This window comes from Diuraphis noxia, unplaced genomic scaffold (assembly GCF_037042655.1).
Source record: "Diuraphis noxia isolate RWA-SAM2 unplaced genomic scaffold, SU_Dnox_SAM2 contig0004, whole genome shotgun sequence".
Taxonomy (NCBI): Eukaryota; Metazoa; Arthropoda; class Insecta; order Hemiptera; family Aphididae; genus Diuraphis; species Diuraphis noxia.
The window spans coordinates 13,423,389-13,442,786 of NW_028301714.1; the positions used below are offsets into that span (position 1 = coordinate 13,423,389).

Sequence of the window (19,398 nt, forward strand, 5' to 3'; positions counted from 1 at the left end):
CGTTCCGTCCGAACACCGAATATACGTGTAAAATGTATATTGTTCGACTTGTTAACAAAAATCTACCACTAGAAATTGATTCGGGTGTTGTGAATAATAATAATTGATTGTGACGCGTGGAGCCTCCTCGATGTCTCGGCGTGTAAACAACGATACACGCGCACAACGCGCTTCTACCAAGTATAAAATTAATTTGTTTTTTTTTTTTTTGAAATGTGCATGGTTACGAACTTACGATACACGACAAACAAATGCTGTTTCAAACTTCCGTCCACCCGACAGTTCAACACTTCAATGGGTGCGTTTCCACTGGAGCCATAGAGTAAAAACATTCACTAATCGTTAACCGTTGTTGCAATTCAAAGCGATTTGATACTATATTAATTCCGTTTTTGAACAAAAAAAAATGTATACAGAGTGTGCCATTTAAGTATTAAAAGTTTCAACTTTTTTATAAGTTTTTCAGAAAAAAAAATACCTATATAACTCTTACTCTTACTCTTGTTTATCGTTATCTTTTTTTTTACCATTTTGTATGATATCGTTTTTAATTATATTCCTAAGGAAAATATTTTCAGAGTAGAATATTAGAGAATTTAAATCTCGAAAATCAAATTTTTGAGAAATATTTAATTAATTATAAGTATTTAAAGTTTAGATTAACGGAGTAGTGGACAACATTTTGCGGGATACCCCTGTAAACTACTTAAAATGCGTATAAGTTATAACTAATGAATTAATTGTCCAACATTTTAAGTCAAATGATTGAAAAACTCCAAATAAAATATTCTGCTTTTGGATTAAAAATTAAAAATATATGGTGTGTCAGAAAAGTAAAATACTGAAGAAACAATAACAATAGAAAATAGCAAAAATATATATTTTATTTTCTAAATGCTATTTTGATATGACATAAAATTATATCATAAAAAGAATATTTCCAAAAAAGTTAAAACTTTTCAAAATAATGAGGGTACACCGTACACACAACTAAATCACCTGGTATAGCATGCAATGGCTGCATATAAGGTACCAGAAATAATATTATATTGGTGACTGCAGGTTCCTCAAACTTCAAAGTCGTTTGACAATCGTTTGTATTATAATATTACCAGTTACTACTATTTTGCAACAAAATAATTGAGCAAAATTGTCAGTGTAGATAATACAAAAAACCTACACGTTTGAGCTTAAAAATCTGCGATATTGCTATTTTAAAATTTGAACGTATTATAAAACAAAATATTCATTTAAATAATTTTAATTATTCAAAATATGGTAAGAGTATAAAGTCACTAATAAATTATTTTTGTATTACTTATATCCGTATTAAAAAATTAAACAGACACTTTTTTTTAACGCACTATTATGTGACACGACTTTATAAGTAATCGAACACTACATAAACTGAATTATTTACTTACTAATTTTGGAGTTGTCACTTATCTTAATAAAATTATCTTATATTTCCCTCCCCCAATACTAAATATTAAGAACGTTACATCTGTATAACGGTCAGTATATTACGGATAGTCTATAATATTTGGTTGCTTGGATTCAATTTTTTAATCGATATCATTGTCGATAATGTAGCTTGGCTCAATGCTCTTTTGAGATTGGTATCATAATATTTGATAATAAAAGTAAAAATCATAAATTACAAAATGTTGGCTTTGTGAATATGATAACGTCGTATAAAATATTTTATATTCTAGCGTGATTGCTTTACCGCTACTACTTATCCTGGAAAAATTAACTTATCACGTTCCGTTGTAATTTTGATTGTAACATTTCTGATTCAAACTCATTATAAGAATGTTACTTTTATACATCAAAAAAACTGTTTAAAGAAAATAATATAAAATAATAAATAACTAAAACCAAACAACTCATACGTGTAACATCGAAATTATTCTCATTTATTTCATAAAAATTCTTAAAAATTCCATGACGTATTATAGACCATAATATATATTATAGTCTGAAGAGCCTATAGACCTCCTTTATGTTCCAGAGCCCGTGATTGATTCATATCAATTTTGAGTATTAATTATATCATAAGTCACAGAGTAAAATGTTCCATGGAAATTTTATAACTATCGCACGAAAACCTAGGTATGTATTTTAAAAAAACAGTTTCACCCAGTCTCGTGATAAAAATAAAATATTACAATCATACATTTTTTAATATTGGATAGCCAACGCCTTCCATCAATACGTTACTCCACCTAAGATACATGGCGACAATCGTAATTGCGTGAGCCAACCAAGTCGACAAACAATTATGTACTATATTAGTATTTTCTATTTTGTACAAAATGTATGATTAGTATATTGTATTGGAAATAATAACATTTTCGTTTTGACGAAGTTTTCATAAGATTTATTATACCACTTTTTTCAAAATTTGAAACATAAAAGTGGGGACATCTCAATCATGTAAACTTATTAATTAATTAATTTAAATATATTTTTCAGATTGAATATTGCATTACTAGTTTTGACAGCAAGGGTGGGAAAAAATATCCGTACTTGTTTGTTATTGAAATATATTACTTTTCGGCAACAGATTGGTGACATGTGCCACGTGTGGTCACGTGCAGGAGCGTTCCACTACTTTTTTTACACTTCAGTCACCACACTAATGATGAAATAAGCATACAATATACGACACATTGTGCGTTAATACTTGAATATTTGCCTATACTGAACTCCTTAAAAGTGGTTAGGATAGGTATCTAAAATATAACAGAATTGCTGTTTTACGTTAGGTTGTACAATACATCTAATTTGTCTTGTATGATAATAAATAAAAAAACTTATTCTAATTTTTCCACACAAAAATATTAGTTGGAGAATTTTTATAATATACTCATCTGATTTTTTTTTTAATATCAATGATAGAAATATAATATATTTTATAAACCACGAATAATAATACTATATCTTTATAAAATGATATGCAACAAAATTGTTTTGGTAACCGTAATAACTATAATAAGCACGATAACATAATAAAATATGATACGTGTAGGACATCATTGTTATGATCTAAATTGTGCACAAAGATAGTGTTATTTTGCTTTTGAATTTATTATTTATACTGTGATTAAACATTTATTTGCGATTTTTTTCACGATTTATATCAGAATTAGTTTCAATTTACAAAATAGTTAGTTAAATTAAATACATACAAATAAAATAATATATCAACTGCGTACATAATTATGATAGTTTTTACTTAGCTAAATGATATTCAAACAAAACATTTTATTTAAAAAAAAACTACAAATCATGGTTTGTGGCACTCCAAAATAATGCTAATTGTTAATTTATTAATATTATTATCGTTAATGTTAGCCAAACGCTTACTTCAAAACCGTCCTCAGACTTGAGCTGATCATTTAAGTAATCGACGACTTACTGCGGTCCCAATAATTGATGTAAAAATTCCAAAGAGAACACATCAATTTTATTTCGGTTATAAGATGTTGGTGGTTTTTAGATTCACATAATAAGTATAAAACGGAATAATACACTTAGTAGTAACCACTCGTTGTCAGAACTACCGAACTAACTACCGTACTTAATGACTTAACGACTAATACTGATTAGTTTGATAATGATTTAAATCGTAATAAGTCCATTGCTACCTACATTATTCGGTGTGTAGAGATATTTTATTACATGTGCCTACCTATCTGTTCACTTCTAAATACCTAGCGAATAATATATTTTATCGATACCAATAGGGTTACGTCTGTATAGTACTATTAGCAATGCTTTTCATCCAAATCGACTTTAGCTTAATGGCAAATCGTTGACGGTTATTTAAAAAAAAAAACATATTTTAATCAATCACGCGTTTTAGAAACACTCTAGATCTAGAAAATGGTACTATACAAACAGACAAATAGCTTAGAAAAATAATGTACTTTAGTATTTTAAATTCAAAATATACCTATATTTCATTGCAAATAATCTAGGTTATTCGGTTTGTTATACTTTTTAATTAATATTGTTATATTACAATTTCTGGTTACGAAATTTAATTGACAACAAACTACACGTACGTTTTTCCTTACCATTTGATGAAACCCTATAAGACATGAGTTATTAATAAGACTAAAGGCCATCTAAAAATAATTAAAAAATCTATTTAAAAAATATGTAAAACTAACTGTCTATTTACTGATTATATTATTAATATTCAACTATGGACGTTTCTGTAAGCGCTCAATTGCAAGAGTTTTCACCTCTGTGGGTTTAAGTTGATATATAATATGATATGGGCATTTGAGCGATAAGAGTTTGAAAGCAAATCGTTACAATTAATTTTAACATCGCCGTAGTTGTACCTCTTTCACCGTGTTTTAAATATTATTCTAGACCATAGATAACATAATAATATTATTATAGTTACACGAATGCTGAATGTAAAAAATAATTCGTTACAACATTTTAAAATAAAATTATGTCGAAAATCATATTATTCCACTATAGTGGTTTGGTGTACAGCGATGTTTAGTCCTATATAGTTTCTATATCTTATCTAACAATTATTTAGGAAATAGCGTAGTCTGCAGTTGTATCAGATAATTCGCTATTATATTGTACCTACGTAGTGTTAAAACATTAAGTCAAGTGCTTAAGAGGACGTTATACCCGCATGTGTCGTCTCTGTCTTACAAGTGAGTAACATAAATTTTACGCTCAGTAGATCACGTTTAGCTCCGTGCGTTTAAAATGTAGAGTGAATTGACCTCTTATAAAAATTAAAAGTAACATTATTATTGAGGGTTTCTGATAGGCTTTTTATTATATTTTAATTTTAAAGCGAGCCGTGAGTGTTTTAAGACATACAAACAATTCACAATTTTAAAATATTCATAGTTCGTTTTAAATATAATAAAAAGCCTATGAAAAGCCCTCGATAATAATGTTACCAAAATATCGATTTTTATAATATAAAGTGTAAATTGAAAAAATATAAACATTTTGTAAAAAGCAACCTGTGCGGTTAGTGCTTAACAAAGAAAAAATAATAATAATAATGTTACCTTTAATTTTTATAATTCACTCTACGTTTTAAACTTACGGAACTAAATGCAATCTGCTGAGCGTAAAATTTGCTGTTACGTACTTGTAAGACGGAGACAACAGATACGAGTATAACGTCATCTTAAAATTCCATTACACAAATTAATAAAATTTTTAAATAATAACATAATCATATTATTACAATAAGCATAATGTGATATTGTTGGAAATGCATGAGATTATAACAGCCAATGGATTCAATCAAACAATCATATTATTCTAATACCTACGAATCCGTTTTACTGAATAATTTAATACATGAACTATTACTGTGATATTAATAAATTATGCTTTGGTAGGCGAATAGTGAGGACGTAGGTTACATAAATTCTATATTATTATACAATGCATTCATTTTTTCTGAAACAAATTCACTTCTGGATTTTAAACGAATTATTATTTTTATTATTAAGTGGGAACTATATTATTATTATTTGTTTGTGCAATTAGGTGGGAGGCCGTTCGATTTCAGTAAACGTTATCAAACCACGTAGAGTAGGTTTATATCACTAAATACACAAACAGTAATTGTAATAAAAATGATAAAAGTTGTTGATTAAATAACATAATCTAAACTTTAGAAATTCTATTTATAAACCTAACCGTGAACTATATGAACTAAGCATTAAAACTGGTTGAGAACAAAAACATTTTACAAATATTTCGATTGAATATTTTCATGTTCATTGACTATGGTAGTTACGAACATTTTCCTTTTCCTTTTTTGTTTACTTAAGAATTGAAATTAACGTAAAGTGTTTTGTTATTCGTTTTCCACAAATTTAACAACCTTAAAATAAATACATAATTAGCTATAACTATACCTATATGCAATTTATATTAGTTAATTTATTTCAAAGTAAATTAATATATGTTAATGACAGATGTATAAACGTAAATTGTATACATAATTCTTATATTATGTGTTTACACAGTGACTATTTACATACAATTTTCGGTAATATAATAACAATACGAAAGTCTAAAAATATAAAAGTACATAGTTCGTACTATTACAGTTGATTATGATGTAATATTATCTGTTATACTTTATGTGAACAGTGTACCAGACTATGCAATGTAGTTGTGCACATTAGTTTGCTGTACTTAAATGGATCACTGATAAAACATTTAATAGTAGGTAATACAATACATTTGAAACTTCAATGCATGAAGTATAAACATTTTATAACTAAAATATTACGTATTAAATATTAATTAATGGCATAATTATTATTTATTAAAAAGAATATTGTAGGTTTGTATAATATTTCGCAATAGACGAGGAAATTAAAAAAAATAAGTATGCAAACTACGGTATTTAAATTATTTAATTTTATAACGATATAAATAATGATGACCAATTTTTAGGTTTCATATATAATTTTTATTGTTTTTGATTTTTAAATTTTAAACAATTTATAGATAAACAGGCATAGACAAAATAATAATGAAAATCAACAGCTCTCGATGTTTATATAACACTATAATAGCAGCAAAATGTGTATTATTTTTTCGCCTCACCAGTCACCAAGAAGAATGCTAATAACTTAAACGTAAGGTATAGAAAATGTCATGAACTGTAAATGAATATTATTTAAGAGAAAACAAGTTTCGATACCGCCAGGGAAGAGTACACTACTACAACTCGCCCCGTCCAAGAATGAAAGAAACATCTAATAAATATTCTGTCCATGGACATTTTGATTTATTCCACGATCAAAATGAACTCTGAAGTTAAGTCCGTTTCACTCATTCAATATTGACCGACTTGTGGTATATTACGTATAATAGTAGTAGGAGCCAGGAGGAGTATAGTAAAGAAATACTGAACGCAGTCAATCATCAATAGTTTGAATTTTCTAGTTCGATGTTAATAACCATACAACTAAATAAAATTACGATTTTAAATACACCAATAATAATCGCACAATAGCAATTAGCTTTCCAATGGTCATCAGACAAAAATTAAAGTTTTTTCATCATGAAATTAACACTCAATGTTAAGTAAAATACACTAAATGTTTTATTATAAATATATAACAAAAATCGGAACTTCTATATTCGTGAATATTATATCCATTAATTATAATATAATATTAACTAGCCATGGCCGCGTAGACATTGGTTTGAATATTCGAAATACCTCTAGGGCTTAATCGATACTGTCGAATGTGAATAATTTAGATATATTTTACACACTTTTTTAAGTTGATTGTTGTTATTGGGTACGATAGTCAAAAATCATGGATTTATAATTCAAAATATTGCCATGAATTAAATTTTTCTCGACTCGTGCAGTATATAAGAGTTATTAATTATTCAAATACATATTATTTATAGCACTAGGAGTAAAATGTTTTTGTTTAGATAACCAATGACAAAAAGCTTCTAGAAAGTGTTTTCAATATTACATCCGATAACGATTAAATATAATATTAATCAAGGATATAATGAACCAAAAATAACTCATTATTGAAATATATGTGTATTAAGACAAGTGTATTCTACTACTGTTTTTTGCTTCCAATGATGTGATCGGGTTAAGGTTCGTTGTACCTCAACACCTAAAATTGATAAAGTATTATAACACTAACACGCCACAACGAGTACACATCAAAAATATGCTTTATTAAACATTTCGACATTATGACACCGTGTGTTATTGAAAATCAATTAGTAATTTATTAATAGAAAAACAAACTGTTGTAACTTTCACGTTTTCCTCGAGATAGAATAATAAAATAAAACCAACAGTTCAATAATACTATACGTGCGCTTAAATCGAAGTGCATGCTGCAAATGTTATTACAAACATTATTGCCATATTGTGAATTCACATTCAAAATAAGGAATAGTTATGATTTAAACTTTTAAACTATAATAGCACACACACATCGAATATTAGAAATAGATGATTTTTTAAATTTTTTACTTCAGGTGACACTGTAAAAGTTTTAAATTCAGATCTCTAATTAAATTTAAGTACTTATCTATATAATATATAATATACGAAAACTCTCGAGTTAATATTATATTCACTATAAATTATACGGTTAAAGTGTTTACAAAATGTACATAAAATTGTATCATTATATATCAATTGGTCTAATTTAATAATAATTATCTAAAACAATTTAAATTATTTTAACATATATTACGAATTGACAGAGTCATTCAACGGAATACGTGATCTACTACAGTTTATAACTATACTTTGTGATGTTAATAACAATCTTTTATATTTAGGCAATTGATATCAAGGTTTTCAACATGATAATTAATCAGCTCAATACACGTCGTTTGCAAAATAGATCCAGTTTATGGACCTTTAATAATGTTTTATGAAAACTACAGTTTTCGACACATATAGTAGGTACCGAAATAGTAAAATTATCCAAATTAATCTATTGAATTGAAAATATAAAATAAATTTACCATAACAATAAACAATTAACCATATAATATAATCCCAAATAAAATAAAACTACTCGTCAAAATCCAAAATGACTTCCATAAATACCTTTTTTACTTAAAAAATTAATTACACAAACTATAATCAATTAAACATACGCTATAATATCTGTCTCCTCTTGATTAACATATAATTTTATAGTACGATTATAGTATTTGTCCATTCTATACAACATAATATTAGCATAATATTATAAAGTTCCCAATAGATACTTCATTAAATATTCACAGCAATCATATAAATTATGAAACATTTCAATTTAACATTTTAAAGTAAATATATTTATTAACTTAATAGACAGTAGCAGCAGCAGCAGTACTACGTGACTAGTTAAACACTAAGTTTATATTTTAATAATAATTCTATGCATACGATGCGCATAAAGCGAGTAAGACGTGCATTTAAAATTATTAGTAGAGTGAAAAATAGTGACCACTCTGCAGTTTTCAGTATACTTACTACAATATAATAGATATTCGCCAATATTATAATAATAGTTTATTGTTCTTCCGACAAAACTGAATCAATGCTATGAAGTAATAGTTAATTTTAGGTAATATTCGAACAAAAATCAAAATCAACGAATAACATAAATACTATTTATCTAGGTGGAGCGAGTTTTATTATTCGAGTTATAAAATTTGAACCATGAAACTACGAATCACACCACAACGGTCAAAGTTGGTGAGTCATCACGACGATTGACAACATTGATAATTCAGAATAAACTTTGCGATTGTGACCGCACGTGGACAACTGATAACGAACATATTTTTATCAGCAGCACGAAGTTGGTTAACAGAAGCGGTTCGGCCGCTGACGAATTGCTTACCTATTTAAAAAGGCATCATATGCTATATACATTATAATAAGATTATAAATTTAACCAGAAAATTATATAATGTCTAACGACAGTGGCGTGTATAATAGTCTATGTATAATGTGAATTTGTAAAAAAAAAAAAAATACTAAAATTTCTCGGAAATGAGACGAAGATCTCAATATTAGAAAACAAAATATTCTAAGAAGACGTACATGTAACAAGACAGTAAATAATAGATATACGAAACAAAACGTAATTTTGATTTATTGGTATACTCATCTACCTGTCCAAATCATTACATTTTAAAACGAGTTGGTCATTTTTTCAAAGTTCAAACTGCAGGAAGTTATTGTGTATGGGTATGCAATAGCGCGTAGTTCTACCACGAATTCTTTTAGAAGGTTTTCACACACATTCTAAGTGGTATTTTTTTCGAACAAAAAATGATTTGCATTAATCAAAACCATAGTCCATTCATCCATTGTGTCTTTGAAACAAGGCCCTCCATATATTTCCATTTAATAAAATAGATATTAGGCAAAACCCACTACACGTGAATACCCGTGTAGGGGCTCCGCTTAGAATTGTTGTAAAGTCACCAAATGTTCACAATTTATAAAGGAGTTCATTATGTATTTTTTTTAAAAACCTGCACTTTGAAATTCACAAAAAAAACAATTCTTTTGATATAACAAAAGTATCTACAAGCCTATGCATGAGTAATATTCTCCTCTGTTTATATAGGTATATGTATACAAATGAATTTCTGCCTGTCCGTCCTTTATGCATGCATTTCTAAACGACTGGACCGATTGCGATGAAATTTTGTACAGAGATATATTAAAAACCTATGAGCAAAAAATATAGACTAAGTTAAAAATTGAAAGGCCAAATAATATCATTATATTGAATATTTGAATTGTCAAATTTTTCTCGATAAAACGTATAAAATTACATAATGATAAACTAAATTGAAGATCGTTGTAAGATTATATTACTTAGTATATTTTAACCGTTATCAATCTTTTTTTTTTCAGTTTTGAACCGACGACGCCGCGGGAACTGCTTTCGCATTGCTTCCGCGGCGCCGCCATAGTTTATTTGACATTATACAAAACCGTTATCAATCTATATGTATAATAATATACTGTTATCATAATCACATGAAACGAAGGTTTGACGACACACAGTTGAAAATATATAGGAGGTAGGATTGTTAACGGGCTACGACAGTACGACGTGCATGGGTTCAGCTAGTTTTTCCATATAAAAATGGATATTTACTATTTAGTACTATTGCGGCTTCTACAATATAGAGTTTACGCAAGAAAAATAAGTTCTTAGAAACTGCATGATTTAAAATAGCACAACATATTGCAATAATTTGATTTTATTGATATTTATATAATATGTATACATATATATATATCATCAAATCCTCATCATCATCATCATCATATAATGATAGATAACACGTTGGATAATAGTATAGATTTTGCAATAGGAACTCAAACGATGCGTTTAAAATACGAATAAATTTGAACGTTAAAACCGCGTAGGTACGCAATGCACAAGAATATTATAGTCGTTTCAGTGTTCCTATATTAAGAACAAATATAATAATTACTACTGAATTTAAATGCACTTATGCACCCACGTAACATTGTATATTTTTAGTGAATATATAAGGATACGACAAGTTTATGGGCAGAACAATTATTATTATTACGTAACTGCTGCATGAATATTGTAACCTTTTCCATACCATAAAAATATTATGTTATGAACTTCAACTGCGACTGTAGCGGTATTATATTATTATAATCTGTAACATTATTTTTGTACAGACTTTTTTTTCCTTGTCAAAGTTGTTATTGTTGTTGTCGTTTGTCGTTAAGATAATTATTAATTAGTTATGAACTTGCACTACCTATAATAAAGTCAACAATATAATATGTATTAAAATTTTGGACAATATGCTCTGGAAAATTATATCTTAATTCAGTGTCGTCACATCTATATGATACTCGTTCACGCGCGATAGGTATAATAGTCATGACTCACGACTATAATTATCATTTCCACACTTGAGAAGTGGCTTATTATGGCGTTTTTCACAAGTGAGTGCAGTAACAGGAACCGGTAGTAGGATCAATAGATGAGCCAATATAATATGTTTTTTTTTTTTTTTTAATTTGAGAATTATCTTATTTCTAACCACATAACCTATAAATTGTTACACATGCAAACGTTTCAAATTTGACAGCGAGAGCTTATCCACATCGTTTGCTTTTCATCCTTCTTCGTCACACTTGCTCTCGATAACGGTATACTCTTAAAATATATAAACATTTTCGCATCAAATGACAAATTTATATCATAATATTATGTTAATACTTGGGTGAGGTAAACCATGTTTCTGATGCCTTGTTGAGGTACGTGTTTAACAAAACATGTGAATATAATAAAATGTATAGCAAAACTCGATTACACACATGAAAATGTTCAAATTCATAATATTGATTTATCAATCAAAATCAGAATGCACAATTTATTAATATCATAATAATCGATACAACGATGTGGAATATTTAAATTTCTACTCTGGATCAATACACAATAATTTCTATTAGTCATTTCTTATTACATATTAATAATTTAATGTAACATAATTCCGAGAATTTATATACATATGCACACGAATATATGGCACTGTGTAATGCAAACGAGTTAATAAAATAAAATATAAATTATTACAGAACATTATCTGATAGACGTAAAAAAAAAATCAATATTATCTTAAAAACCGTAGTTTGTCTGTTTGTGTAAAGAAATGCCTATATATAGGTACTATACAAATATGTAGAGCTGCGATTATATAATATATTGATTAAGGCGTTGTATGAAATGCTCAAATGCCGTTATGATTATAATTCTTTGGAAGTAATATACAAATCAGATTCCTCAAATAATCAGAATATATTTTAAACTCGTCAGTCGTCATACATTATTTCTGATCGCATCAACTAGAAATCGAACTAAGCAAAATGTTTGAAACCGATTCAACTGAATCATATACATTTGAAGATTTAAATACAAAGTTTGTGTACTAGTACTACAATACTACATATTATTTACTAACTTAACTTTTTCGACTTTGCCAATATACATAAAAAAAAAAATTATCCAGAAACGAAGGATTAATGATGGTTAAAAAATAAAGTGTATATCGACGTTTACAATACGATTTAATGAATCAGATTTAAACAAACTGCTCTGTGTATACAATATATTAATATGCATTTTGTTTAGAGTGAATAATAAAAACACAAATCTGCAGCTCTATACGCAATATAGTGTTTTCAATTTTCTTGCCAAGATACGATAATGGCCAATATAAGTGTGACTAAAAAAAAAAATCACTTTCGATTTTGAAACATACATTTGCATACGATACTACGTAAAAATAAAACGGAATAAATAGTGTGTTGACGTTTTTTATTTCAACAGAATTAATATTTTACAAGGCATATAACTTGGGTACCATCAAAAAGAAATTAAAATCTTATAAGTTATAATTATTAAATTACCCCTATCGCACACCAAAAATATGTTTTTTATCTGAAGAATTGTGTCAGCTGTATGATTACAGGTTAATACAGCTGATGTAGAATACAATTACGATTTGATGGGGCCCAAAAGAACAGAATAAAATCCTATTTTCGTACCACTCAAAATTGTTGTAAACCATCTAAAATGATAAATTATTTTTTAAATTTAATCTAATAAACAATTTTTACAACACAGTATAGTAGGTACCTATCTAAAACATACGTGATTTACAGTTTATGCAATAATTGACTTATTATTTCCATTGCAGTTGCAGAGTTTAAAATAAAATTAAAGAAATTATATCAAATTAATGTTATTACATTTTATTCGTGATTTTCAGAACGGCCATTAAGCGTAATTTAATTTATAACTATAATTACCTCAATAATGTTTTACTCAGCCCTGGTTTATAAGCTCCCCGGGAGATATGACACAAGACAAATTATTATATAATTTACAGAAGTAAAAATCATGCACGCGTTTTTGGAGTATTTTATTATGGCTAATGATTAAGGAGACGTCGCTCCGCATGTGTCGTATTCGTCTTACATACGCTTGACATGGCAAATGTTCGGTCACTTGTTTCAATATAGTGTGCCGTTAGTTTTGATAATATACCGTAGTGAATTGACATATTCGAAAATTTAAACGTAAGATTATTATCTTTTATTGATTTTATTTTTAAAGAAGTTATGAACTTTTTGAAACTGTATATTTTAAAATGATGATAATTTACTCAAATATAATAATAATACAATAAATTAAACATGTAAACCATTGTAGGCCAATAAACATTTGTATTTGAAGCCTTTAATTAATAAATAAAAAAAAAAAATAATAATAATAATAATAATAATGCTAAAAGCATACTCGAGACCCCAAACAATAATCTTAATTTCAATTTTATAATAAGTCGATTCACTCTTCATTCTATAATAATATCAAAACTAGCAGTACGTATACACTATTGAAATTTCAAATTAGTGAATGAAAATTTGCTACGTCGTACGTATGTAAGACAAAGAAAAAAGTATGCGTGTGATGTTTTTTTAATGATTTGAGTACTATTACAATTTAAAGTACAAACACGCGTTTCGCTATATCGTTTTTACGGTAAATAATAGTTAGCATGGAATGTGCAATAATTATTTAACTGTAGGTAGATACTAATATCAATTATTTATGTATAAAAATGTCCCAACAGATAAAAATATATTCGACTGCAGCGTGTACTTTCTCTTTTAAATTCTAATACGCACTATTATAATATAGCGTATAGCGTGGATTCCTACCAGAAAAAATAACATAATATCAGAATAACTGTTGTCTATCTATTTCAACATACCTATATAATTTTCATCGTTCAAAGACCAAGAAAATCCGACCAATAACATGATTATAATAATATGCTATAATTATAAACATTATTGACAATTGTAAGTCACACAGGTTGATGCCCTAATATCACACTATAGTATGTTGGATGCTCGTCACCAGGTGTAGTACACGCACAATAATATTATACACACATTACGACATTACGAATGATGAAACATAATAATATTATAATAATATTTTACAAATAAATGCCAAGTCACCAAGAATAGTTATACAATTGTAACTAGATGTATTAAAAATATTACAATATAGCCATATAGGGTAATTATTTTAACAGTTAACATTCATAATATAGGTAAGTAACTAAAGTACGGCGAAAAGTATTAACGGTTTTACTAAACATTTTTTTCTTTTATTCAATCGTAAGATATCATTACAAAGCAACTATTTAGTAACAATAGATTAAATGTTTTACTATTTTGAAAATTGTTTGATAAGTATGACCACTGTTGTTAAGTTTTTACATTTTTGAACGATGCATTTTTAATTTCATACTTCAAAGCAGAATATTTATTGGGGGAAATAGAACAAGTAGCTGTAATATGACGTAATAACTTATAGATAATAATCTACTAGTTTGAAATTTTATTAACTCAAGAAGTAAAAGTGGTTTAAACTTTAAGTATAATAAATTACTACTAAATACTTTAGTAAAATATTAATTTTTTTGTATTTTATGTATTATAAGCCTTGTGCTCACGTAAGGTTTAATGATATCAAAACTAGAACTCCAAATTTTGATTTAAATGCATTAAAATTTAAAAAATAATAATCTTCTTAGAAATTATTCAAAGACAAAAGGAATGGTTCACGATTAAAACAGTGTATACTATCATTCCTGGACGTTTCATCTCAATATTATTGTATAAAAAATCGAAGCACCTATTTGAAAATCATATTGTCTTTTCGTATATTTAAAAATTTCATATATCAGAAATTGAATAAACGAGTGTGCTTCTTGAATCGCTCTGTATGTCATCGCATCATGGTGCAACTGTAACGCGCACGATATTATGTGTACGACTAACAATAATGCAGTATGCAACTCCACGTGGGAGTGACGTCACGAGCACACCTCTATTATGCACGTACATAATAATAATAATAATAATAATAATAATATAGTTTCTGTCTCCATCTTTCCGACCTATCGAAATTGGTGGTGTTGTTGTTGTTGTTATTTTTTTCTGGCATCTGCACGGTGTGGTTTCTTACGGCGTATAAACGTGAACACGAAAACACGCGACTCCTGCAGCTGCCCCTCGGCCCTCACTGCTTTCTTACTGGTGAAATCTTTTTTCATATTGTATAGGAGTGAAAACCGCATTTTATTGTTGGCGCCAAAAACTAACAGTGTTTTATACAATCACACATCGCGCGTACGCCGCAATAACTATTACAATATTATGTTATATTATTATTATTATTATATTATCAATTCCGACGAAACCCCAGAGCCGTCGTCATCGTTGTCATCCATAATGCAACATATATTTTATATATTATAGTTTATAGCTAACCAACTACGTACAGTTTTAGGGGTTCGCTAGCCAATTGGAATTTGTTTTCTTCTCTTCTTCTCTTCTCACTCTCTCACACCCCATCATTCCCATTCACTATGTGCGTGCACAACGACTCATCCCCGCCCTTCGTCATTATATTATATTTTAAATTATATATCATCACAATTGTACTGTTTAAATAGAAACACCATTCAAGTCAGTCCGCATATAAGCTACTATATCGCATCAGTGAGTTCGTCGTCGTCGCGCACGTGCAGACTCTAAATAAGAAGTACCTATCAATAATATTTATGACATAATACGATTAATAAATCACAAATTTTTGAGTGTAAGCTGGCATATTACGTCGAGTGGTGAAAATAAATCCGACAGACTGTGTCCGGCGGTTGTTTTATAATAATATTATGAACTATGATGTTACACGGTCTGATTTTTTTTTTCTGGACACTTGGCTTCCATACAATATTCTATGTGAAAATCTGTGGTTACAATACTTGAGTGAACATATTTCTATTGTTTGAAATAATTGTCAAACTCGATTTGTGTAGACTCGAATCCGTTATTACTATTATTATATAAATAACTATATATATAACACTACATTACATTATTATTACGACGTTTATATCGTTTTTTACGTACAGTTTCATTCAATGCCCTCTTCCCCACCGACCCACCTAAGCACCCCTCCTAGTATTATACAGACTCGTTTCCGTACAAACAAACAAATTGAACTATGCTCAGAGCAATATTATTTTCCTATACTTATATAGTTACATCCCAAACAAATATTGTTGAACGCGTTTCGTTGGAATTGGCCCCCCGACGAAAAATATAGTCCACGACAGACAATAATGTTCGGAACATCCAACGATAGTAACGATACGTCATATTATTGTTGTGAAATTATTAAAACAATAACATATTTTGTTCGGAACAGTGTAAATCAAACAGTGTTCGGGTACAATGTTCTTTTGTACGAAAACTGAATTTTAAGAGGACGCCGAACCCGCACGTGTTACATCCGTTATACAAACGTAGTAAATTTTCACGGTCTAAACTCTGAACCGATATCGTGTCGTCGTGTAGGCGTTTAATATTAGAGCGAATCGACCGACATTATCAATGATCAGTAACTCGAAGACAAGGACATTATCTAGGGCACCTCGTAAGATCTAATTTATATTTTAATACTTAAAGTAAAATGTTTAAATTAGAAACGTTCATCAATCGGTTTAAAATAAAAAAATATTATGGTATACATGGACAGAGGCCAAGGTGCTCAAGAGAATATCACATAATACCTAATTGTATTAATATTACACGTTCTTACCGTCGAGTGTCTCGAGATAGTGTTATCAACGCGACAAATTAGCTCTAATTTTATTAGCCGTGACGACCGACACAATAAGTCCAACAAAAAATTAGCTATCCGTGTGACGGAGACAACACCGCGACCACGTGGGCACGGCGTCCCCTCGACGACTGATCTGAATGCGCCCGCAAAAAGTGCATTTAAACGTGTCGCGCGGCGGCCGTCGGTCGTACCTGAACGAACTCTCCGGGATTCCCCTGCACAGCGACACGTACATGGCGCGCGCGTGCGGCCAACGGTTCCGGGTCGAGGAAGATGCGACGACGGCGTCGGCGGCGACGGTGTCGCTGCGTCTGCGTTCTGGCGTCGGTGGCGAGTCGTAGTCTGGCTGCGGCGCGCATAAAACTCGTAGCGTCAGCTGTCCGTCGTCCGGCGTCGATGGTACGTCACTGTCGTCGATTTAAAAGTATAGTTTAATAATATTTTCGTAACTATGGATTGTCGACGACGTCGTCGGTTGTCGTTGTCGTCGTTATTATTGCGACGCGTCAGTTGGCCGCGAAGTCGTTGCGACCGTCGCACGACGCACTGCAACACAACTCGGCCGGGCCATGGCAATAGATAATAATATTATTATGATTGAACCGAACGTTGACACGGCATTCGATTTTCCAGCGAGACAGGGAAACGTTTGACGTGAATTGTATTATTATTATTATCACGTCAATAGTATTGTTGTTGTTGTTGTTGTGATATTATTATTATTGTTAAGATTGTGCGCTACGACTGCGGCGGCGGAACAGTGCGACGAGGTTGCCGATCGAAACGCGACTGATGTGCCACCGCCGCCGACACACGCGACGCGTTTCGTTCGACGCACGCAGCTGCGGTTGCTCTCCTCCGCGGCGACCGCGACGTAGACAGCCGCCGCCGATGACCGACCACCGACCGAGCGACGCGGCGGCGGCGAAGGCCACTGCGCGTTTCTCTAGCGGACGACGATCCCGAGAAGCCAGAGAAAACCCTGTCAGGGAAGGTCTTATTTATTATTACTGTCTTATCAGGGGTTGGCCTATATACAGCATGACTTATTTGCGAGGTTAGTCAAAAAGGCGAATAATGAAAAGAGTACAGATAGACAGATCTTATATGATGTTAGCAGTGGAAGATCAAAGCGGACATCCGCCCAATATCGGCCATATTTTAGCCACATGTTGAAAACGAATGGATGTTTGGATGATGTATGATGTATCTATTTAAATATTTAATATTATATGGTTGGTCATAAAATAAGTATTAAAGTTATCCCTAGTGCAAACAATACAAACTGATTTTTATGAAATATTTTTATTGACCGTCCCATTTTAGAAATCCTGGCTACATCAATGGATCTTATTAGATTTTATTTCGTTTTCGGACGGCCCAGTGACATTTACAAAACTTTTAAGTGCTCGCCCCCCCCTCCCCTACCGGGTGATCACTGGTCAGGCTGTAGAAAAAAAACCTAACCTAATAAACTTAATGTGCTCGATATTAATATAATTTTATTTCCATTCAATTATTATATTATAAGCGCATAACATGTGTATAGTACCATATAATAGGATATGTACTACGTAGCCATATAAGTACTGTTTTTATTACATTTATAAAATAATTGTACAAACCTTTTTTTAACCATCATACATGTGTGCGTACTCAAATCCCACGTTGGCCACCCCTGATATTATATTCGTTGTAGCACTTATAATAATAATAATGAGTCGTCTGGTTGTGTGCATACAATAAAGGTAAGCGTATTTTTCTTCTCGAAAAAAAAACGTTGTTTCGCGATTTCACTCTGAGACTAACACTCGACAGCGCGACAACTCGCGGCCTACAATAATATAATCGTGAACAATATCCATCACAAACTGTGAAATTTAAATATGTACATTTTTGCAATTTATGCATACCGTTATATACGATAAAAACAGCGGACGAGAAATGTTTATATTGCAGACAATAAAAAAAAAAAATGTAATGTAATAATAATATGTATATTTAATATAATATCTGAATACGGTTATATTTAACATATTACATTATACCATGTTCACATATTAGTTACTATAGATCCTCAATATACTATGGGATAATATAGTGTTTTGAA

At 30.0% G+C, this 19,398-nt stretch overlaps 1 protein-coding gene across 3 annotated transcripts in view; it reads right to left on the reverse strand.

Annotated features, from left to right (window-relative positions):
• The window catches only part of LOC107165268 (trehalose transporter 1-like protein), a 48,208-nt gene extending 29,266 nt beyond the window's left edge, over positions 1-18,942 (reverse strand). The window contains exon 1 of one of the 3 annotated variants that reach the window (XM_089225321.1): positions 18,914-18,942. In XM_089225321.1, the coding sequence (XP_089081447.1) occupies positions 18,914-18,930 (17 nt within the window). In that variant the 5' untranslated portion in view covers positions 18,931-18,942. Of the gene's footprint in view, positions 1-3,372; positions 3,523-17,479; positions 18,069-18,913 lie in introns of those variants that run through there. The other 2 variants (XM_015513427.2, XM_015513428.2) reach the window with 2 other exon arrangements.
• Between the last annotated feature and the right edge of the window lie 456 nt (positions 18,943-19,398).